This window comes from Oryzias latipes, chromosome 15 (genome assembly GCF_002234675.1).
Source record: "Oryzias latipes chromosome 15, ASM223467v1".
NCBI lineage: Eukaryota > Metazoa > Chordata > Actinopteri > Beloniformes > Adrianichthyidae > Oryzias > Oryzias latipes.
The window spans coordinates 23,028,672-23,053,730 of record NC_019873.2 but is presented as its reverse complement, the minus strand read 5'-3'; the positions used below and the strand labels follow the sequence as shown (position 1 = coordinate 23,053,730).

Genomic DNA, 25,059 nt, shown 5'->3' with positions numbered 1-25,059 from the left:
TCCTCTGTTTGCAATAAATGGCCTATAATAGATGTGGCAGAGCGCAGATGTTCCACACTCATGGTGCACATTCACATGGCCTACATGCCTTCTTACAGGAGGTTCTGCCACATCACAACCCTGATACTTGTTGCTTGGCAAACTATATCAGCCTTGAAACAGGCTCAGTTCCTGCTGCTGTATGCTGCTCAGTTCTTTTTTAAATGTGGCTCTGGAGCCGCAGGTTGCAGACCCGACTTGGAGGATATGATAAGTCATTAGTGTCTTCGAAGGTTTTCTCCCTCAGCTTCAACCAAAGAATGTGAGTTCGAGTTGAACAAAATTAATGCAAGGACGCACATTGTCCTGCGGCTGTTTGTTCAGGGAGACGGGTCTTCAGCAAGCAGGGTACCCTTCAGGGGACCCCACACTCGTCAAGGCCCTGTGAGGGAGCCGTGTGTTGTCTGTGTGGGATCTTTTGAATGTTTTACTTTCCTATCAGTAATGTTGCTCCAGAGGCCTTACTGAGCAGAACGAAAACTGTAAATAGCCCTTGAGGAGCCCTGAAGTGAGCTCTCATGCTCGTCGACTTTGTGCCCTGCATACATAAATGCGCTTGCACCATCATAAGCAGTAAAAATGTGCAGTTGCGGCTTTAACCGCCAGTCTCAGAGTCATTGGTGGAATTGTGTTCAAGCAGAGCAAAATCTGACCTCCTTGTGTGAATAGATGCACTTCAGTTGGATTTAAGAGTGTTGCTTTAGTCATGGTGGCTTCCTCCCGTCCTTCCTCATTTCTTTAAAGCTAGGTTCTTATGAGAGTCAGCGGGTCTGACCAGTATTTTACCCAGCCACTTTCTGTTTTTGCAGTCCACCTGAAGCATTCCCCAAGGCCTCGTCTCTCCACTGACATTTCCCCGGCAGTCCTGTCAGATCTTCACAGCTCCCTGGCTTCTGGCAACACTCTAACACTCTGCTTCACGCCGTCACTTTCAGACAGCTAACAGCCTTGTCAGAGTAGTTCTGTCTTCTTTTTGTCTCTCATAGTCCACCCCCCCAACCCCTCACTTCTCTCCACCTGCGTGCTTCACGGCTGTCGCCTCCATATGCTCCCCAGTCTGCAGGAGGAGGAATGTTTTGCTCGTTTGCAGCTTCTCCACCTGTTTGTTCACTGGGGAAAGTACTTGCTGCTCTGGTCAAACTGGATCGAGATCCAAGTTGTAGTTTTTTGGGGGGGGTCTTCACTTCCACGCTGAAACTGTTAGAAACAAACTGTCTGATAGACTTAACAGCAGGGCCTTCAAAATAAAAGAAACCATTTGTCGTCTTTTGCGGGCTGTCCTTGTCTAGGACAAATAAACAGATAATTAAAAGAGAAACAAAACCTTGAGATGAAGGTCATGTGTGTGTTGTTTTTGGCATGCACTTGACAAGAGATGGAGTTAAAATTTTGTAGAAAGCATTTTAGAGTGCAGTGCTTATCCATTTATTTTCATGTTTATGCATAACGAGGAAATTCCCACTGATTGTCTTCGAAGCAGTTTGACCCTGAAAAACACTTAACTCTGCAAGCAAACGTGTCTAAATAATCTAATTATGTACATTTATTTGGTTACAGCTCACGCAAATGTTTGTATCTGCCCGGGTATAATTAGTGTTCCATTCTTGGTAAACCGGTGTTTGCTTATCCTTTTATTTTTTATTTTTTTTTCTTCATGAAAAGTTGCTCAATTCAAAACATGTTCAAAACAGACCACTGCAGAGGGACCCCAGCAGCTGGCAGAAATAAGCGTAATGAGTTTTTCAGCGTTGTAACAGTGCTCCGGGCCTCTCTGAATTATAGATATGTGGAGTGGTGGAGCATGGCTGCCGTGTGTCCACCCGAGGGAAGGTGAACCAGGAAATACTCTCAAGCATCAATCAGCTAGGGGTAGAAGATGAAGAGGGATTAGATAGTGATGTCATAAATCCACTTTCTCCCCAGGAAGTGTGTCAGTAGAGGAAATTCTTACAGAGGATGGAATTGATTTGACCAAAATAGTTTAAGGTGGAAACCCTTTGCTGTAGATACTTGGAATGATACCTCATAATTTTCAGCTTCTAAAGTAATACTGCGGTACTTTAATGTGAAAACCTGCTAGTAGTCAGTATCACAAAACATCTGTCTATGAGGTGAGTTAACATGCTTTCTCTTTCATGCCAAAAATCTTTGCTTTGCCCCATTTGGTTGAGGGAGAAACAGGAAGCAGAGACTGATACTGTAGTTAATAAACAACAGATTTTTCCTTTTGATGAAATGTATATGACTCTGGCATACCCGTCCTGTTTAGATGTGGAATCAAAACAACTACTGATTAATCAAGCCTACATGTCTAGAGTTCATATTCATGAAGTCCAAGAAAAGCTGAAAAAAATGCATTCTGAATTAATCAAATCCCAGAAAAATGTGTTGTTAACCACCCCACAAAAAATGAATTATTCAAATAATCAGAAAGTACATGAAGTATATGAAAAAAAGGAGAAATGGAGCAGTGTTTCCTCCTCTGAGACCATGTCTCACTTGGCATGATGATTGACAGATCTCAGACAAGCTCCAGTGGACAATATGAACGGGACAAACGAAGCAAAGGGGTTTTAATTGGACGTACCTGCTTTCACATGAAATAACAAACATAGTCCTACGAGCTGCAGAAAAGAAGGGTCTCAGGACGTTTCCAGCTGTTGCTTAAGGTAGCAAAACTGTTACATTCTGCAAGCTAAACTTTGATTTTACCAGAAACAAACACGAGAGTAACTCTGATACACCCACACACACTCTTTAGGTTTACCTAAATGCCTGACTTTAATAATATTCACTTCTCATACCTGAATCTGCTAAAGTTTTTCCCCACATGGGTTTAGCCTGTTGCAGCTTGGCAGATTTGGGGATGGAGGTTACTTTGTCTCATTTAAACAATTTACAGATAACAGATGAACACAATGACAACTTTTGCATAATGCTGAATTTCAAAAAAGTCTATCCATTTCTCTACCTAACTGACCTTTTACTTTGTCAAACCTCTTTTTTATGCACCTTTCATACTGTAATGAACAAAAACGTTGCCGCAGGTCGACTTTACTCCTGGGACTATTACAAATGGCTTACTTGCTGCCTAATTAAGATTAAAGCATTATTAACAGCTTTTTAAAAATGTCACGGAGATGTAAAAAGGGGTGGAGTCACTCCATGCCAACTGTTCCACCCAAAACTCAGTGGAATTTTTAATTAACGACTGCTGCTGCTCTGCAGAAACTTTGTCCTTGAAAAATACAGTTGCACTTAAAAGTGTTTCACAGATCAGCAGTGTCAAAAAAATCTGCAAATTATTACATAGTAAAGTTTTAGTGCTGCAATAGAATTCAGTTGACATCATGAACTTGTGAACCCTACATAGATTTAAAAAGTAAGGAAAAGTCATAGAAAGTAGGAAAAGCTGCACAAAGTCCAAAAGTCTCGCCTTTTTAACAGGTGTCTACTTTGAGATAACATTCTCTAAAAAAGCAGTATGTTTTGTCAGCATTTGATTTCAGTTAAAACTTAACAACTAGAAGATGTTGCAACACACTTCAACACTGGGATTCTAGCAGATGAAATCGATCTTGAAGGCGGAAAACGGTCTATTTGTTTGTGTGTTGTCAGTTTTTCCACGTCTCCTGCCATCGCTCAACAGTAACCGTCTCTGTTGTTCCTCCTCTTCAGTCTTTCTCCTTTTTAATGTCCCGTGGGTCTCATCAGCTCTGACCACCCTGAAGATAAGACATTGGAAATCCAGAATGGTGCGTGGGTGTGTGTACGTGCATCTGCGTAAGCACCTGTAATGAGCACCACATGTGTATGTATGGGAGCCCAGCCTAATGAAGCCCAGTCCATTATTTATTTTCTCGTGGCCGTGTCCCTCGGCCAGTCGATGCACCTGTGTATACACACACCCTTAAATGCATGCACGCGCTTGCATGAACCATCTGTCTGTAATGACCATTCTCTTTCGTACTGCGTAGTGCAACAGTCCCTTGAGTGGTCATTAGACGAGGGAGAGAAACTTGTGCATTCAGTGTAGATTTGGAGCAAGTTTTCTTGCTTTTGCTTTGGGAGGAATGGTTTAGGGGTTCAGAGTTGGGGTGGACACATAATACTTACAAAGTATGTGAGAGAAACCATATATCTTCTTTCACTACAGAGTTTTTCGTTTGCATGCATTTTTCTCCTCCAGTCTAAGAAAACATTCTGCAACCGACGTGATGATGTCACCATAAAGGACCCCCAAAATCGGATCACCCAATACAACGTGCATCCCTAATTTGAAATAAGCGATATTATTAAAAGCCTTTTGTCTTTCCACCAGAAGACGAGTCAGAATTATTTTCTCTAGTCCTTTTATCTATTTTCTTTTGCTGGGATGACCAGCCCTCAGCAGGGAGCCTGCTTCGACTATGCTTCAGCACTTAGCTTTCTGGCCTTGCAGCCCTGCCCAAATCCCCTCTGCTGCCTTCTGCTAATCCCCAGCGATTGTAGAGGGACATGGCAGACAGAGAGAAGGCAGCAGGGCTGTGTGTGTGTGGGGGGGGGGGGGGGGGGGGTGCATGTGTTGGTGGGAGAGCGCTGGAACAGAGGGGCCAACAAGCAGCTAAAATGTGGCTTCCATTTTAATAGGACTTCTTAATATCTCCCAGTGGAGTTAGAACTGAGTTCAGACTTCCCTTAAACATAACAACCTAATTCTGCCCACCAGAGTATTTTTCATTTAACATCTCAGAAATTTGCATTTCATGAGAAAGGAAGCCATTAAAAACAAAACTCTTAGTACCGTTTTTGTTTTAGTTGTAAGTATTGGCAATCTACTTACTGTGTGTGTTTGTCATTGACTGTTTCAAGCTACGTACATACCAGGTATGTGATGCGCATTCAAAAAAGGGCTAAATGGGCATTCTAGAACAAGCTTTTAGCATACGGTGTTCTGGACTGTCGCCACCTGATACTATCTCATGGACTCACATTTGAAAGAGGCTTGAAGTAAAGTGTTGAAGCGGGGCAAATCTCGCAAACACTTTGCTTTCTTTCTCACACATCTTTTACGATAGGCTATCGTAAACTTGGTGTCATATAATTCCATCTGGGTGTGCCCAGATGGAATTATTAATTATTACATTATTATTATTCATTTTTATTACACTGCAATTATTAATTTCTCCTTCATGATCACTTTTCAAATAGATGCACTTCCTTGTATTGAAAAGGACGCCATCCATACGTCAATCCAAATCCAAGTACCAATTTAACTCTTAACTCTTAATCCATGTTCAATGGTTACGCGTTTTGTACGTTAAGTCCAAAAAGGGGCTTAACTTGCGTACCGTCACACGAATGCAGGAGTTTTGAATGCAGAAGCCTGAAACACACATGTACGCGCTTTTTCATTGGCTTTTTATTGGAAATGTTTGCTTGAACGCGCATTGCTGAGGCGGTGTGAACATAGCTATAGAGAACTTGATGGAATGAGAATGTCGTCGCCCAAATGGCTTAGTTCTGGCGCCAATGGAGTACTGTAAATTCAGTCACCATCTTTTCACGATTCGAACACAGATATGTTGGAGCCAGACGACGTCAGTAAGCAGTGATTTGTCTGAGTTGGTCTGAGTCATTGTGTCTATAGCAACTACTCTCGTCAATCAGTAGAGAACTTGTCAAAAGTTTAAAACCCCTACTGCTGAAAAAGATCTTGGGACAATGTGTCAATCATTTTGAACTTTCAATGTGAGGGCCAGCGGGCACCACATACTTTCATTGCGGCATCTGATTGGTCAGTTTATAACTTCATGCTTCTTGTCTGAACCTTTAGTCACCATCCTATTCAGATCTAGCTAGAGGTTAATAGTAAAACTAACAATGTGGTTGTCTTTGTCTCTTTGCAGGGAGCTGAATGGAAATAACCTCACACGCATCACCAAGAGTGACTTCACTGGGCTGAAATATGTCAGAGTTCTGTAAGTATATGCTCTTGTGTTATGTAGAGATGTATGCATGAGTGGTGGGCGCTTGTCATTGTCCGAGTTGATCTCCTCATGCATACCTGAGCTGCATGTAACCTCGCATTGCAGCTGACATACTGCTCAAATTAGCACAGACCTGCTGAAGTGGCAGTGGATTTGTCCCACTCAGAAGCACATTAAGCTACCGAGTGACTGCGGCTGGCTAGCTAATGGACTTTTCTGTCATTGTATTCTCTTTGCTGTTGGCGCACTGTCCTTGGGTGCACAGTTAACACAATCAGGTGAAGCCACTGGCTCTGCGGTAAAAATCAAACAGCACCTGGGATTTCATCTAATAGAGTAATTGTAAAAGTGTCAGCATTTGTACACACCAACACACACACTTGTGAGTGGTGCCAGAGGGAAATGTGTGAAACCCTGAATGTGCTCTAAATGTAACACGAGCTTAGCATTATTGGAACTACTCAGGAAGGTCTGACTATTTTCAAACCCTGTTGCCCATCCCCCTTCGCCCCCCTACTTTTCCTAGAAGTGATCCTAGCTCTTTGCGTCTACCCTTTTTTTCTGTGCTCCTTTCTGCACCACCTTCCACCCCTGCATGGAGGTTAAAGGCAGTCATGTCGCCAACTTGTCACTAGCAAGTAGGAAGGAAACAAATCCTTGAAAGAGTGCTAAGGTCTCAATTTCACTGGTTTTGGAGAACGACTTTACAGCTCACTCGATTTTTACAGGTTGAAAATCAGAGGATTATGTTGTCTTCTAATTGTTGATGTTGTTGCTTCAGTGGTTTCGCAACATTGAAGGTTGACATCTTATCTTGTGGACCCCGCGGCAACCATCAGAGTAGGAAAAAGGAAATCCAAGTTCATATTTATTATCAAGTGATCTCCATTCTGTCAGCATTAAATCAACCCTTCTGTTTTATCTTTCTCCATCCATGTCTGAGGTTTTATTAATTAGTGGATCATTTGTGTTGATGACGAAAAAAGCTGAACAAAAAAAGGGATGAGAGAATTTGAAGGACATTTGCAAAAAATAAGAACACATCCTTTTTCTGATGGATTCCATCTAAATTTAGGAGTGAGATATCTGAGGTGGACAGAACTCTTCTCTCCATGTTTATGGAGTGTGAACAGGGATTAGCATTTATATTTGATGGGGAGGAAGCCTCATAGCAGACGTGAGAGGTTGCCTTCAACAGAGGATTTGTGTTTGTAATGAAGGAAAGCTCTTTTAGCCCCAAATGCTATTGCTGGACACCTTTCTCTCCTTCCCAACTTTGTGTTTTTGTAACACTTCCAAAACTGTCCAAAACCTCTTTTTGTGTGTTAGCTTTGGCAGGGTACATGGCGAAACGATTTGGTCCTGCTTGCATGCAGAAATGTAATGTTAATTTGAATCCATATTTGTTTGTGTGTTGACGATGTGCTAAACACTTTGATGCAGGTGATAGCCATACAAAACAGACACACACATGCATGTCTTTCTATCCACGGATTGCACCAGTTGTAAAAACTGTGGAAACACCTCATGCTTTTTGATCCCTGTGCATGCTTTTCGTCTCATCTGAACTTTTTGGACCACACTGGAGGCTAGACTCACACCTTCTGAGCCTCCATAGAAACTTTCCTGGCTTGTGTTTATCTTCTCTTTGCCAATATTCCACCATGTGCCCTCAGTTCTGCTTCTATAGCCTCACTGAGACACAGGCACCAAAGGAAGCTTCCCATGTTCAACTACAGTTCTATGCCAGGTCAAGTTCCAGAACCCGATTTTGAACCAGCCAGCACCTTCTCATTGTAAAAAATGGAACACAACCTAAAAATTTAGTTTCAACCTGAAACAAACAAACATCCATTTGCCTTGGGTCTAGATTATAGTTATTTTTGAAAAAGCTTAAAGATCCACTTCAATAAAAAACGTGTTTTTAACTTGTTTTTGCACAATTTTTTCTTAACAGAGATCAACCCTGTCCTGTGGGGGGGCGTTCTGGGGGTGAGGGGGGGCCCATTATTAGTACGGGTCGGGGGGGCTAGCGGGTCGGGGTCTCCGCTGAGGCAATCAGTGGTTGCCTCGGCCGGTTGGCCTCCTCGGTCCCGTCGAGGCCTGACCAGAGCTCTTCTAGGGCCGGCGTCTGGGGGTGGGGGCCTGGGCTTGCTCCGGGGGGGGGCGACGCTTTCTGGCTCCTCTCTCTCTGTGTGGGGTGGGTGGTGCCGGGCCTGGGGTGTCGGCGCCTCCGGGGGTGGGCCCCTGGGCTGGGTGGCCCTGGCCCCTTTGCTGGGGGTGGGCTGGGGGACGGCTGTTTGACCACCGGGGGACAGTCTACCAGCTGTCCCCAACTTACCCCCTTCCTTATATAACCTCATATTAGGGTGAGGGGGTGGGGGGTTTAGCCTGCGATGCGCCTTGGGGGGGGGCTACTTGGGAGTGGCCCCCCTCCTATGGTTGCCGTATGGAGTGGGCCCCCCCTCTTTCGGTTTTATTTGCACCTTAGACACGTAGGGTCCTTGGTAGGGGGGGTGCTTGGACATCACTGCCAGCAAGCAGCAGATGTCCTCCTGGCACCCTACCCGCCAATTTTAACCGCACCTTAGACATTTAGGGCCCCTTGGTGTGGAGGGTGAGGGGACATCACTGTGAGTAATCAGGAGATGTCCCCTTAGTGCCCTACTCGCCAATTTTAACTGCACCCCCCTTAGTACACACACCCCTCCCCCTTCAATATATACATTCAAACATAAACACACACACATGCACACAAACACCCTCTCAAACACCCATACACGCACACACATTTTACAAGGAAGGTGGGACCTGGGTCCATCTGTCCCCTACCCCGTCCCTGGTGGGGGGTGCGGGCCCCTTGGCGATGGCGGCCGTGTCCCTTGGGTGCCGGCTCCCTGGGCCCGGCGGTGCTCTCTCCGCACGGTGGGGGGGTTCATATTACACCTGAGCCGGGGGTGTTCGTGTCCCTGGGGGGTGGGTCCTGGTCCTTGCCCCTGGGCGCTGGGCCCCGCCAAACTTCCAACATGGCCGAGCCTGGTCGGGCCATATTTATAACATCCCTTATGGGCCGCCCTTTTTTCCCCGGGGTTCCCCCCTCCTGGGCGGGGGCGGCGGGCCCCTGCCTTGCTCCTACCTGGACCAACCGTGGGCCGGGTGGGTGGCTGCCTGGAGTGCGGAGCGGGTCTCCCTTGGGGGGTCCTGGCTCGTACCTGGGGTCGGGGCGGGGGGATGCCCGGAACTCCTGGGTGGTGGTGGGGTGCTCGTCTGGGGCTGTGGGCGTCCCTCTCCGGTGGGGCCCTGCGTTGGGCTCTTCCGGCGCGGCGGGGGGCTGCTTTCCTGGCTGGGCTGGGGCGGCGCTCTCTTTCCCTCTGCGCCTCCCTGCTCTCTGGCTCTGGGGGCCTCGCGGCGGTCCTGCTGGCCCTGGCCTGGGTGGCGGTCTTGGTCGCCCGGGGGGCGGTTGTTCCCTGCCTGTTCCCGTGTGGCGCTGGGGGAATTCCGGCTGCCGCTGCTGCTGCGGCGGGGGTATGGGTGTGGGGGTGGCTGGGCGCTCCTCCTCCTTCTTTTCACATTCCACCATCCTTTTTAGAAGAACATAAACACTCACCTGAGCACAGGTGTTAGCTCACCTTTGCACTAATAGTTTGCATGATTGAATGAATGAAAGATTTCACACTAGTTGGTTTAAAGGCATAAGTATGCGTTCGTGAACACTATCTGTTTTGTGTGCATGTTGACATGTGGACATTTCTGCGGCTAGCAGGTGTGTTGATAATATTTGAGTGTGTGTGAACAGGCCCCGCCCTTTTTGTACTACATTTGAACCGTACCGTAACGATAAACAACCAGTAAACCTGCCTGCTCTATGCTGCTTCATGGTCTTACCCCCCTTCCCCTCCTATTATCACCCTCCTACCCCCCCCTCTCTCTAACGTCCCTCTCTCTTGTTCCCCTCTTTCCTTTTCCGTCCGGTCCAACACCAAAGATTTTCAAACATGATTGAAATTAATAAAGTTTGGCCTCAATTACAAAAGGGGTTTATTCAGACATACCTTTGGTTTGTCTGAAGATGAATAACCCCTCTTGTTAGAATAAAATATGTCCAACACAAGAGGCCCTCAGCTCTCATCTGTTTGCCTAGCTGTTGGACAGGACAAGTTAAAAAAAAAAAAAACTGCATCTATGAGTATTTCTTTATTCAAATCATGGTGAATCAGAATCAGATGAAAAAATACCGTTTGAAAAAGCCTATAATTGTTAGGTACAAACTACAATCAGTAGGCCACAAGCTCCTTATGAATATACAGTCAGGACCATAAATATTTGGACAGAGACACATTCTGTCTAATTTAGTTTCTGTACATTACCACAGTGAATTTTAAATAAAACAACTCAGATTCCATTGAAGTGCAGACTTTCAGCTTTTATTCCATGGGTTGAACAAAAAGATTGCAAAAAAATGTGAAAAACTGAAGCATTTTTAAACACAATCCCTTCATTTCATGGGCTCGTAAGTAATTGGACAAATGAAATAACTGAAAACAAAATGGTCATTACTAATATTTGGTTGAAAACCCTTTGTTGGCAATGACAGCCTGAGGTCTTGAACTCATGGACATCACCAGATGCTGGGTTTTCTCCTTCTGAATGCTCTGCCAGGCCTTTACTGCAGAGGCTTTCAGTTACTGTTTGTTTGTGTGCCTTTCTGTCTGAAGTTTAGTCTTCAACAAGTTAAATGCTGCTCAATTGGGTTAAGATCAGGTGACTGACTTGGCCATTCAGGAATATTCCACTTCTTTGCTTTAATAAACTCCTGAGTTGCTTTGGCTGTATGTTTTAGGTCGTTGTCCGCCTGTATTATGAAACAGTTTGGCTGCATTCACCTGGATCTGCGAAGGCAGTATGTCTCTGAACACCTCAGAATTCATTGGGCTGCTTCTGTCCTGTTTCATCAATAAACACTAGTGTCCCAGTGCCACTAGCAGCCATGCACGCCCAGACCATCACACTGCCTCCACAGTGTTTTACTGATGATGTAGTGTGCTTTGGATCATGAGCTTCTCCTCGCCTTCTCCATACTTTTCTCTTGCCATCATTCTGGTAGAGGTTGATTTTGGTTTCATCTGTCCAAAGAATGTTTTTCCAGAACTGTGCTGGCCTTTTTAGATGCTTTTTAGCAAAGTCCAATCTAGCCTTCCTATTATTGAGACTTAATATTGATGGTCCTGACTGTATTACAATGTACAGCAGGGCAAAGAAGTATTCAGTGAGCCACCAATTCTACAAGTTCTCCCACTTAAGAGGAGAGAGGCCTGTGATTTTCATCATAGGTATACCTCAACTATCAGAGACAAAATAAGAAAAGGAGAAATCCCGAAAATCAAATTGGCTGAATTTTAAAGAATTTATTTACAAATTCTGGTGGAAAATAAGTATTTGATCAAGAGTTGTTGGTCTCACAGACCTGTAACTTCTTCTGTAAGAGGATCCTCTGTCCTTCACTTATTACCTGTATCAATGGCACCTGTTTGAACTGGTTATTTATAGTAAAGACACCTGTCCACAACCTCAAACGGTCACACTCCAAACTCCACTATGACCAAGACCAAAGAGCTGTCTAAGGAAACCAGAAACAAAATTGATGACCTGCACCAGGCTGAGAGGGCTGAAGCTGCAATAGGTAAGCAGCTTGGTGTGAAGAAATCAACTGTTTGAGCAGGTCCCTGTCCAAATCTCAGCGGTGAATTTCTAAAGAACTCCTGTTTTTTGACATAAGGTCACTTTGTCCTTGACAAATATCCCGCGGCACACCAGCAACCAAAAATTAATAAAAAAATAGAAATTCTATTGTCTGTATAGATGTACCTCCATGATCTCGCATGCATTTCTTCAAAATATATTAGGAACAAAAACTATGATGTTGCAGCTGTTTTTCCTAAAATTTTTGATAGTTTTCAATAATAATTTCAACCAAATTTGCTCAGTTTGTTGTTTAAACCCCTAAAGCCAGGTTAGATAAATAAGTACCAGGAGCTCCTTTCACAGTCCAGTCAACATGCTATCTGCAATGTCAAATGGTGCAAATTTACAACAAAAATCAAGAATACAGCTACCACAGCTTGATTTGTCTCAAAAATATGCTCCTCTTTGTCTAGTTTTTTGTTTGTTGCATTTGTATTTACTGTATTTGTTTTGTATTCGACATGTGACTGGCGGATCACCAGCGCTACAATGACTTCAATTGGCGTGTCCCAAAAACTGTCAGCCTTGTTTGTTCCTCCTATTTTTTCGAAAGGTCCAGGGTTGGAATGTCATATTTTGCTGAAATAATAACAACTGATCTGAAAAAAAGCTTCAAAATTGCTCAGTACAAACCAGTGTGTCACATACTATCCATCCCCTTTATGAAATTATTTTGTTTTTGTGTTTTTCTGCATGTTGCAGCAATATGGAAGTAACATCTTCCAACTTTTTGGTTTGGCTTAAACTGGACTGAATGCTGGGTTTGAAGAAACTGCAAGCACAACTGTTCTGCAAGCTGAAAATAGATAAACAGGTAGCATATCTGGTGAAAGCACACTTTAAAAGGACCAGCTACTACCCAAAGCAGGGGTGTCCAAATCCAGTCCTCAGAGGCCACTGTCCTACCTGGTTGTCAATTATCCCATTCCTAGCGGCTGTAATTAGCCGGCTCAGGTGTGTTCAACTAATAAGAAAACACAAGGTCAAAGGTGTTTGGAAAAGAAGTAGAAAGGTGAACCTTGAGGTTTAGGGGTGGCCTCCTGTGGTTCAAAACTTCACCATTATTAAATTGTAACCAGCTTTCAAAGTCGTTTTATTATTTTTTCTTTGTGCAGGCAGTTGATGGAGAACCAGATCACAGTGGTCGAGCGAGGAGCTTTTGATGACATGAAAGAGTTGGAACGACTGTGAGTACCACTAACAGTTTATTTTTCACAAGCAGCTCTATTTGAAACCATCTTTATCAGTTGCACATTGGCCCTCCACTCATACGGTTTCAGTGCTTCTACTAGTTTAGGGTAATGAGATTAACAGCAGGAACCAAGTGTATTAAGACTTCCTTGTGAATCCATTGTGGTTAGAGGGTACAGTGTGGGCTGTGAGTATATTTTTTATTAGCTTGACTTGACAGGAATGCCCTCAGTGGGAAATGTGGGCATAAAAGGCCTCCTTAACCACAGACCTCGGCTCATCTGGACAGCACCAGCACTGAACAGCTTGTGAAGCAGCTTCGGAATCGCACAGGCAAACACAATCAACCACACCTCAACCAACTCATTAGTACATCGACTACCCAACACGCATTTAAAGCTGCACAGAAGATGACTTTGTGGACCAAGACTGTCAGACTGACTGTGATAAAATGTGTAAACGTTATTTTATTTTTTTTCTGACCTAAAGCCACATTTACCATTTACATTACCAATGTTAAGGACATGTGCAAGCCTCCTTCTCCTTTTTCATCCAACTGATCCCAAACATTGGGTAGACATTTCCATGTGCCAGACCAATGTGGAAATGAAGTGGCTCGTTGCTTGTATGAGCAAAAGCCGCTAACCCACTAGCAGGTACAGCTCAACGTGAGCGCAGCAGAAGCAGACCCTTATGATGCATTAAATTTCCATCTTTGCCGGCCAACGACTCCTCTCAGTGTACACAGCGAGAGGATCAAGTCCCAACATCTGTCTGAATTTTCCTGAAAGCCTGGCAGTGGCTCGGCTTTCACATTCGCAGCCTCTCTGTGCCACTTCATTCACTCCTACACTCCTCCAACAAGCCTTTCAGAGAGGAGAGAGTTGTGGTTTCCAAAAGATTAGCAGCAATCTGTTCATCATTGACTTAACCATTGTATTTGCATAAAGTCTGGATGTTAGCTGTTTGACATGGACTCTGTTGCCAAGCATCACTCCTGTCAAGGCTTTCTGGGACTAAAACACAAGTTTGCATTTTTGTCAGTTTTGTTTAAAAACCTTTTATTTTGATAGATTTTTTTCCACTAGAAAAATGTGTTTCATATTCTCTTAAATGCCAGATGGAATTTACATATTTGAAAGGAAATGGAAATGTTTAATTGGAAAAGGCAGCACTTCAATGATTTCCACAAGACGCTGAGCAGAGCAGTTTTTGTTTCCCCTGAACTTTAATTTAGATATTTTTGAGAAATTCTGAGCACACCACACACATACATAGGCCTTTGACTGTGAAGCAGCTCGAAGGGCTTGTTTACTGTCTACACAGCGAAGGATGTGCATGTAAACTTACTGGTTGATTGTGTGTCTCTCGTGGCAGGCGGCTGAACCGTAATCAACTACAACAGCTTCCGGAGTTACTGTTTCAGAAGAACCCTGCCTTGTCTCGACTGTAAGTGGAACACTTTTCCTCTAAGTTTTTTAGACATGTTATGAACTTGTCTGATCACTGGCCCCAGTTTTTGTCTGTTTGTCTGAACCTAAACCTTAAAAAATAGGTTATTAAGAAATGCTATATGCTTTATCTGGTTAAGCCAGGTTCCACACTTGTGAGTCTGTTGTAAGGGTCTGCAACCTGAGGCTCTGGAGCCATATCTGCCTTTTTCATCCCTCCAATATGTCCCTTTGACTACAGCCAACAATGCTAACAATATGAATTAATAATGACTTTGTAGTTCTGGTTAAGTTGTTAAGTTTATCATTTATATTTTGATTTTTAACATGCCAGATAACTAATCAAAATTGTGGTAAAAGGGTTTACTATTGTCAGAGTGGGTTCTAAAAGTATATAATTGCATTTATATATATAGATTTTTTAAAAGAATTGCATTCTAAATCAATGTTGTCATATTCATATTCATTATCAATAGTAAAAAAAGAAAAAAGATGAAGGAGTAACAAAGTCATTATGATAGAAAATGGCATGTTTGACTTGGCTTTCTTACATTTTTTATTCAATTAAATCAGCAAGCAGGAGGACCTTATTGGACACAATTTGCATTTTATTTTGAAAGAAACTTCTATGTCCCGCTGTCAGAAGTACAAGTTGTCAAAAATATAATAGCCATAGAAAAGTAAAACACTGTTATAGTTCAATTATTATAAATAATTCAAAGCTACATTTTAGAACCTTAATGGCCACAAAAACATAAATAAAGGGCATTTTTCTATTTTTGCTTGGTTTTGGTCAGTAAGAAACTGGACTCAATCGCTCTTTTACTGTTCAAAGTTGCAGACCCAAGGTCTATTGGTAAAAAATAAAATAAAATAAAAAAGTCAGCCATAACAGTTAATTAATGTGACTTGATCTAAGGGTCTCCGGGAAAGTCTTTGAACTTAGTTCCAGGTTGAAAGATGTCTGTTGTTTTAAGCCCCTGCATCTCGTTTTGCATGTCCACTTTTTTTTTTAAATCAGTCTACTGCTTGAGTGCAGCTTTTAACTCAAGATCGGTCTCAATCGGACATTCTTCTTTGCACAATTTCACCTTTTGCAGTTATAAAATCCCAAGGGGGCTTTAACCTTTTATCACCAAAATCTGCAGCAAGAATCAAAGTTTTTTTTTGGGGTCTTTTTTTGTTTCGGATAATCAGTGTCACTCTTGGTGATCATTCCAGCTCCAGTTTCAGTTCAGATTACCTGGAGCATCTGGGAGTAATGAAACAGTGGGACATGGAAAAAACATTTCCCTTCCATCTCTCCTCAAAGTGGTAGTACTAACCAATGACCCCAGCCTCAGCCCTCCGACTGTTTATCCTTTGTTTGATGTTTAACACTAAATTGAGTCTATCTGACTGTCACTTCCTTGCAACCATCCTGTTTCACCTATCATTATCTCGGAAAAAAAGCGTCTAAGACTTGGGGGAAACAGACTCTTCCTTTAGGGCAACAATGGACTTTTTGAGGATTTCTAAGACTAAGCAGCACTAAGCCGCCTGATACACAGAGCAAGCTGAGCCCCCCCAGACCAGAGGATGGCCTTGAACATGTGTGTTTATACTACCTGAAAGAACGAGGCCTGCCAACAGCTGCAGGACTGTGCCAAGATAGCGCGAATGCTCCATCTAATTTAACCCAATCTTCATTGTTTTAAAGCTGTGCTTGCTTTCCTGCAGTCTTCTGTTTAATCATTTCACGGCGTGTTTACACTTATTTCTTCATCTTTGGCTTTGTAAACGAAGCCTACATTAGACCTTAAGACTTTTCAGGTGTGGAATTGCCATAAGCTGAACCTTAAAACACATTTTTAATCAAGAGCAGAGGAGCTGATGATGATAATGTCTTTATTTAGCCTTTGGCTGACTGAGACACTTTACAAGTGACTTCCAGGGCTTGTTAAAGTAAACATGGGATAAGGTGCAGCAATAGAATACAAAGATTTCACTATGGTGTTTCTCAAAGCTAGAGTGGTGTGTATGGGCTGAACTTTGGCTCTTGGTTGAAGTCTAAAGCGATCTGGTTACCGACGTGTCTCACTTCTGCCAGCAGTTTCAAATGGACATAAAAGGTCTTCGTGTCCCAGAGGCAGAGTATCGCCACTATTTTATATGTGCTTCTGCACGTGTGTCGGAGACAGACAGACAGGAAAAGTGTGTGTGCGTGTCTTTGCACTTTCCCAAAGAACTCACTGGGGCTTATTAGAGCCTGTCTTTATGATCCCAACAAGTAAGGTTAATGCGAAAGGCTGCCGCCCTCAGGTGGAGCGCTTACCCAGATGGTTTATCTCCTCTTCTCTATACTTTAATGCTACGGTTGTCTGTCTACAGCTCCCTTCTGTCTTTTGTTAGCTTTCGGGGTGCCAGTTTCAGAGAGCGCTTGCTCAACAAAGTTGCTATTTGTCAAAGACTTCCCGCTGAGAAAACCAATAGTAAGAAGCGCAAAGGGGACAAAGTAGAGGGGGATAGCGGATGATGAGATCGTTGCTCTCATTGAACTTCAGAGGAAAAGCTCATGAGTTAATAAAAGGCTGCTGGACAAATGAGCAGTGGAGTGTTGTTTTGTGGGCTGTTTTTAAACACTTCCCATGCAGTCATTAGGCTAACGAGGTAATGAGTTTTCACTACAAAGAGAGGATGCAGAATTAATGCAGGCGATTTCAGGGAAAAAAACAGCTTTGCAAAGAAACTTGTTTTTCTCTGCTGCCGCGGAGGCAAACATAGTCTTTTCTATCATACATACCAAGATAATTGACGCTGCACGAAGATATTTTAGGGAGATGGGTGTTCTGCTTTCTGTTTTGAGAGCTTACCTCTCTGTTCTCCGCCCCGCACTGTTTCCAGTTGCCATGCCTGAGAGATGCAAAGACACTGATGCATGAGGGGCACAGGAGAGATAATTGGAACTGATTAGAAATGATTAGAGATTGTTAGAGCCAGTTAAAGCCGTGGGTGATGGTATGGGAAGAGTGGGATGGAGGCAAAAGGCACAGCGAACAATAACAGTGAAAATAGTGTTGCATTAATCACTGTTAACGACCTGTTGCCCCGCATTATACCACCATGGACTTCTCCTCATCCCACTTCCACTGCACTTCAGATCTGTAATCTACTCATCCTTGGTTGTAATTAGTGTCTTTTCGCAGTGGGAGAGCAGGAGGAAGGAAACGCCGTTAGATGGAGGCAACAGGAGTTGTAGGTGACTTGGAGGAGTTGAGAGTAGTTCCCCCGAAAGATAGCCCCAGGGACAGCCATCTGGTTGCAGCTCAGGAGGGAAGGTTGAGGAAGCGGGAGGGACATTCTGTGGTTTGTGATTACTGTGTTGCTCCTTGCTGCTATAAACAAAATACCAGTAACATCCCAGGTCTGTTTGAAGGGTGTTTCTTTCATTAATAGCCAATTTGGAGGTGAGGTAATGGTTCAAAGAGGATTTCCCTCGGTTTTCCCTCCGGGAGGTACAAACGAGGAACTACTTAGGAAGGGTGTGGTAGTACCTGCTCTGCTCTACATGGAGGTGATGAAATCCTGGCGAAAGATTGAAGGGGGGGGGGGTCTCATCCTTCCTTGCAAACCTTAATTATTTCTGTTTATATTGAATGCATGGCAACGCATTTTCAGATGTACACAAAGCCCCAACACACAAACCCATGTACACACAAGTGAGAGCAAAAAAGGGGGAGAATGTAAATAACAATAATTATACACAAACACACGCAGAATAACTCTATAATTACAACTGTGTGCGCTAATGTGTGCACAATTTGCACGCACGCGGGATTACTCCTTTTACACGGCTTTGACTGCAGATGAAAGAGCCACTTGGGCTGTGTGTTGATACTTTGCTGCCTCTTCTGTGTTTGCATTTCAGGGATGCTGTGTTTGGTGTTTGTTGATCGCTTGATGCTTAGGGAACAGCGGCTCAGTGTGAGAAGAAAGAAAAGCTTGGGGGAAGGAAGTGTAGAATAAATGATGTGCACTATCATTAAATCCATAAATCATCTATCTGTCGCCAATTCCTGACTTTATCTTTTGCCTTATTATCATTCATTAAAAAACTGTTTTCTCCTTTTCATTTCCATTGCATTGCTTTACCCACAGTCTCACTGTTTTGCAATTTCTTTTGTTTAACAAATAAAACAAATTACCCCTTGTGTATGAAATGTTTATGCGAAAGTTTCAATTTTTCTTCCTCCGCCTTTTGTTTGAAAGTGTTCAAATGCGGTAAACAGTGATCTTGTCAATTCCTTGTCTTCATCTCAGCTGATGAATGACCTGCCTCAGCGTGCTTCTCCCTGAGAGAACTGTGCTGTGCCTAGCTTGGCAGCCGTCCCCATGGCAACCCATCTTCAACAGGAGGTTTCTGTACCATTAGTGGCATATGTCCTGATTTCGTGACTGCGGTTGTTAACTGTGAGATCTCAGTCACTTCTGCTAAATGCATACACAATGAAAGTGATGAAAAGCCTAGGTATAATGAAGATATTGCTTTTTGTTTTTTAAAAACATAACTGTCTGCTTGATTAGTCTGAGTTTTCATTTGTCTGTTTTCTAGAGTGTGTGGTTCTTATTATTCTAGTAAATTTCTTTCATCATCAAAGTTTGCTCCATTTGGGTAATGCTAAACGGTGCCTGTTTTTGTGATTTTCAATAAACTTTTAAAGTCACGAAAAGATGAAAGCTAGGAACTGTCAAAATGGTCATAAATGTGGTTTTTGTTCTTCCCTGCTGTTTTATATCTGCTTCACTCATGGAAATAGCACAAACGGGTTTCATTTTGGAGAATTTTTGATAACTTTGATGAGATTTGCCTGGGGGCGAAGCTACGGGAGGACAAAAAATTGCCTCCCCACTTGCCCCCCCCCTCCAGTTTTTGAGTCAATATTAGTATCAATATTGACAAAGATTAAGACAACATCAATACAAGCTGCTTTAATTGTCACAAAATTAACAAAAGCAATATTTTTGCATGAAATCTTGAACCCCTTAAATTAATTGCTTTGCCCCTGTTATGTGTTTACTGCCCCCCCTGAGCCATCAGCTCCCTTGCCTTAGCCAATATCTGTGCTTTTTCCTTGCTATGGCAAAAGGGACATTCTTATTTTATATAATACCTCATCAATAATAGAATAGTTTGAAATGCGTAGTTTTGATCCTTTCATTTGTAATGACCTTTCACTCTGCTGTTCTCAGTTGCCACCCTTTCAACATCTTCTGCCCCCCCTCTCGCCCCCGTATAAAATGTTCAAGTTCCACCACTAGGTTTGCTGCTACAACATTACACGGAAGCCAAATTGCTTTTTGTCACTTGTCAGGTACAAGTTTTAGACTTCTGATTTGATGAAAAAACAGATATTTGCTTTTTATGAATCAAACTTTCATACATTGTTGAAAAAACTTTAGATTTAATACCAATAGTCGAGTAGGAATATATTTTTTTGGATAAAGTGTTAAAGTTGCAGAATCCCTATTATAGTTTAGTTTTCTAAAAGCTCTTGACCTACTTGCAAAGCATGAAGAAAAAGCTTGCAGACCTAACTCTTTGCCCCTGCCCCTCTTCCTGCCGCCGTCCTTGTCAGCTGGTAAAAGTGGCTTTTATGGCTTGTCACTGTTTTCTTTACGAGTCGGACTGTGTGAGAGACAGAAATGCAGACCGAACCACGTGAGGAGAGCGGAAGCCAAAAGGGGGTAATTTAAAAACCACTCTGCCATCTGAAATATTCACAAACACAGCACAACACAACGAAGGAAAAGAAAAGAAAGAAAGGAGTTAAAGAAGTTAAAGGGAGACTGTCAGGAGTTAAGGAGGAGCATCAGAAGTGGAGGGGGGGGGGGGGGGTGTTTATATTTCCAAACGATTATGTGTCCGTCCTCATGAATAATTAAACAAATGGATTGAGGCTGGTTAAATATTCCCTCTAAAGTGCGGGGACATCAGCGTTCTGCTTGTGCATGTCCAGTGTCTGGTACTGGCTGCACTACAAACACACTCACATCACATTTGATGCTCTAAATATTCACACTAGCAAATGTGCACACAGAGAACAACTGCAGTGATGACTGTCTAGTCACAGCGTGGCCATGCATGTGTGTGTGCGTATGTGTGTGCATGGACGGCTTCACACCAGGGACCAGTCTGGTCATTATGAATTGATACGGCATGAATAAGACATCACAGTGTGGTCTAGATCCATCATGAGTATACACACACAGGGATTTCTCATGCAGAGCAGCCCAAGAAGGCCTCCTCCTCCTCTCTTTGCGAATGCCATTTGCCTCTGTGGCGGCTGCCTTTGCCGCCTTTAGATTGGAACTGACACAAACGATAGAAAGGCGTACCCTTTTGTCCTCCCCTGCACAGTCAAACACACACCTACTCTTTGGAATCTTGGAGCAGGGGTTTGAGGAATGTTGCAGGTCCACTCCATGTGGTGTTTGGTGGGCAGTCCAGCTTGAATGCTCATGAACACATGCATAGCAGGTATATGTGCTGCAACAGTTTGCAGGATTCTCCCAGATATCAGAAAATAGAACCCAGCACATCCATCATGGCTTTTATTGAGTGTCATCTCTGCATTAGGTCTTTTGCTCACTCTGTGCATCTGTCCACCTCGTCATGGTTCATTAGAAAACCTGGAGTTTCGTTCAGCTCTCTGCTGTGGATCATCGTCATCTGGGAGTGTCCTGTCTGAGGTGCTTTGAAAGGAGACTACAGTGTTTGTGCAATCTCTGGTTATGAGCTGTTGGGGTCTGGAGCTGAAGACTGGAAAGAATTCAAGAAGATTCAAGTCGACCCTCTCATCTATTAGAAACTTGAGAGGGAGTTTAAATCTTTTAAGCCTTTGTGTCAAGTAAATATTTGCTGCAGCCCTGCCAGTTTTAAATATGCATTTACCAAATAAACTGAAAACAAAGTGCAGGGTAAATTAAAAAAAATTATCCAAGCAGAATAACACTAATATGCATGCTCTACCCATGCTCTAAGTGCTTCCTGTTGTAAGCCCAGTGCACCAAATCCTAGTTCCAAGACCAAACAGAAGAAACAAAAGGAAGTAAAGAATTGGGAAGTAAGACAGGTCTAAAAGTACTTTGTGTTTTTTGAACAAACTGGATTCAATTTCTTGGGAAAATGTGGTTTACAGCTTGGAGATTTTTGGATTTTTACTTGTATGTGTGTAATTACAGGCTTTGAATGCATCCCTTTATCCTCTGGAAGGAAGGACTCGGTTGAACTCCTTCCTCTTCCCCATGGCTTTAGTACTGTGTGTTTGTTCATGTATATTCTATTGGGTAATGTACTTTGCACACCTCCAAGTCTTTTGTTATTAAGACCCCCTCAGATCCACAGGGCTACTGAGTGTCTCACTGTAAAAAGTCGTTTTTCTGCCTCAGTAACTTTTCCAGGAAGCAGGGATTTGAAAGAAAGCCTTCCCTCAAGTGATTTTAGTTTTAACCACCGAAACCAAGAGCTAAACAGAGATGTATGGGAGAAATATCAGCTCTGTAAGGTAACTTCAGGGAAGAAACACAAGACCAACGCAGTTCTTCTAGTTATTCCAGTATTTAGTTTTTCAGATTGACAGGACTCTATCCTAATCAATTTATCCTGATTTATTTAAGGTCCTATTTTCTTTATCGTATTATATCAACTATGTTTTGGGTAAAAAAAAAAAAAAAAAACTTAACTTGTTATAAAGTCAGTCTTAATCATTCATTAGGTAACAAGCAAACCAGAGTTAGATCCAAGACAACACATTTTAACTTTAGTCTGAATGAGCTATAAAGACAAGTGTCAGAACTTTCAATTTTAAGCAGACAGCCACTGAAAGCCAGTGTTAAATCATGTTTTTGGACTGAATAATAGAAGAGAGAGCAACATCTTCGATCGTCTGTGAAAGCTTGATTAATCAGACTAATGGCTTAGTTAAAAGTGCATTACGAAAATTAACCTGAAAGATAAGCATATATATGCAAAAAAAAATTCACATAACTTTAGTGCAGATAATCCAGTAGATGTTACTGGATTGGACAGTAAGTGCCAAAATGTTTACTATTGTTTATTTGGTTAAAATCCTTTCACACTGCATTTACCAGGGTTCACTTGAAACACTTTGAACTATTACACCAGCTCAGAAGAAAACCTCTAAAGAAATAAGCTCTGACTTTGATGTGAAAACAGTCTATAAACACAGAATGCATTTCTCTGTTTTCCTATTTGTACATGGTCTGCAATAGGCAAGCAATCAAAGTTAAAATAATTGAGTTTTTCAAACTATCAGCATCCGGCTCCATGACCCACCAACTTTTGCACCATATCTTCTTTTTACAAAAAAGCACAGAAAAGAAGAAAGCAGTCAAAAAGATGCAACATTGCCTCTGTCTCAAATCTCTCTCCTGCTGTTTCACTGCATGTGGTGGTGATCTTATTAGTGCAAGGGAGTACATGCATGCACTTGTGGTGAACAATATTTTTTTTAAGAAAAAACATCATGCAGAGGTGTTTTTTAATTTTTTAGTCCTGTGTGGTTTAACAAGGAATCACTCAGGGATGGAATTGATTTATTTTGCTTGATGTTTCAGTCACAACCATACCAGCCCCTCCCAAAAACGCTTTCTGCGATGGGTGTTTTACCCTACATGCTGCAGACCTGTGTGTGTGTTTACCTGCTGTGCAGTCACACCAATCTGACACCTCAATGGGAGCACAGAGGAAGGGAAAGGCACAGACTGCTAAATGATAAGAAAGGAATGAGGTAGGGAGATGGAAGACACAATAAAGAAGTAGGAAACAATGAAGCAACTTTAGAGATACAAATACTTTTTTCTACTTTTAGATTTTTCTACTTTCCAATTTCAATTTCCTTTTTGGAAGTACAGAAAAGTAGATTGGAAATGGATGAAAAATGAGTCACACTAAGTCCTGAAAGATAAAAGGAATGCATGGAAATGAGTTATATAAAAGTGTAGAAATAGTTTGGTAGGAAATGAAAAATAAAACACAAATAGGAGAATGAAACAGAGTAGAAACAGTGGGCTCACCTGTAGGTTTTGAAATTATTTTCATCTCTTGTCATTTGCGTGGCTATCCTGGGAAACCAAGAGACAGCCAGGGGCACCTGCAGAGAAGCACAGTCGCCCTATTATCACATCAAAGCTGCTGGAGGAGGCCTGGGTCACATCTGTCCTACAGAGGATGAAGCCTAGTTCATCGATAAGAGCAGAGGATTTCCTCTCTTTAAGCTTTCTGTCCACTCTGAATCGAAACTTAACCTAATTTACTATATTTTTTGCAGCTGAATGCCTTTTCGTTCTTGTTTACTGTTTGATTAAAAACATCCTAAAGCTCTGTCCTGCTTTATTATGCAAAGATGTGAAGTATTTTATCAAAATACAACTCTTTGTAAAAGTTTATTTTTCAGCAGTTTTTTTTTATCATATTAGGTTAAAAACATGGACAACTCAAGCTCTACTCTTCATCCACTATCCACCTACCTTATCACCCCCCCCCCCCCCCCCCCCCTCCCGGCTTTTCCTCTTTGTGCCTTATCTTTATAGTTAATGTCTGTCAGCTGGGAGAGCAAACCCAATATGAGATCTCAGGTTCCCTCATGGTTAAATTTCTCCATCGTCTCGGCCTTAAAGGAGTCCTGGATGGAGGAAGCACCAAATCAGCCCCAGGCTCAGATAATAAGCTCACAGACCCTTTCATGTGGAGCTCAGGCTTATGGCTGGAGGGGTCTTGGTGATTCTGGCATTAGAGAAGTGGATATTACCCAGCTCGAAGGAGCCAGGCTAGATGTGGAGATGCAACTAGTATCTATAAGGTCCAGCAGCCTAAAACCAGACACAAAGAGACTTTCAGAGAGAGTAAGTTATAGTTCCTAATACTTTATGTCGAAGACCTTTGCTGATATGGACAGGTCACAGAAGGCCAGACATGTTTAGTGTGACAACATTTTGCGCCAGATGTTCTATTGTCACTTCCTTCTTGCTTTCTGGGAGAATCAACACCCAAGGAAAAGAATGCCGCAAAGCAAAGTTCTTAAGTTGATTCAGTGTCTCACAGAGGCAACATTCCCGTTCTCTAAACCCTTGCCCTGCCCCTTAAATCCTTCACACCAATGTATGCATGTGTTAGTGACTACACTATTAATCCGTGATGCTGGGACATTCATTGTTCCCCCCGCCTCCCTCTGACACCTTTATTAGGATCTCAGACAGGGATTAACCTGTCGACATCATAATCTAGTCACTAGTATGGATCATTAAAACCATTGATGATGATTTTTACCAGCATATGTTGAAAATGTCAAACGTGTGCCATAAAAGTGAGACATATAAAAGAACAAATCTGAACTTCCAGCAGCTTCCGTCTTCAGCAAACTTGATAAATGTCTGGGATCAGTTGTCTGTTGGTGCATCGATTCAACACATAGATACAATTATGAGGAGCTGTACATCAGAGTGTACATGTGGTGCAAGACGGGGTTTCCAGCTGTGCTGTAGTGAATTTAATGTGGAGCTATAAAGTGGCCATAAGGCAAGTCAAAAGGGAGCTGCAGTTATCAACACTAAAAACCATGAAAGGATGCACCTGGAGTTTGGTTTTCACAGTATTTTCCAGAAGAAAT

General features: G+C 42.6%; 1 protein-coding gene across 4 annotated transcripts in view; it reads left to right on the top strand.

The window, feature by feature from the left end:
• Positions 1-25,059, top strand: part of slit1 (slit guidance ligand 1) — a 93,669-nt gene that overhangs the window by 7,413 nt on the left and 61,197 nt on the right. For all 4 annotated transcript variants that reach the window (XM_004077151.4, XM_011484467.3, XM_011484466.3 and 1 more), the window contains exons 2-4: positions 5,928-5,999; positions 12,866-12,937; positions 14,319-14,390. In XM_004077151.4, coding sequence (XP_004077199.1) covers positions 5,928-5,999; positions 12,866-12,937; positions 14,319-14,390 — 216 coding nt within the window. The remainder of the gene's footprint in view (positions 1-5,927; positions 6,000-12,865; positions 12,938-14,318; positions 14,391-25,059) is intronic.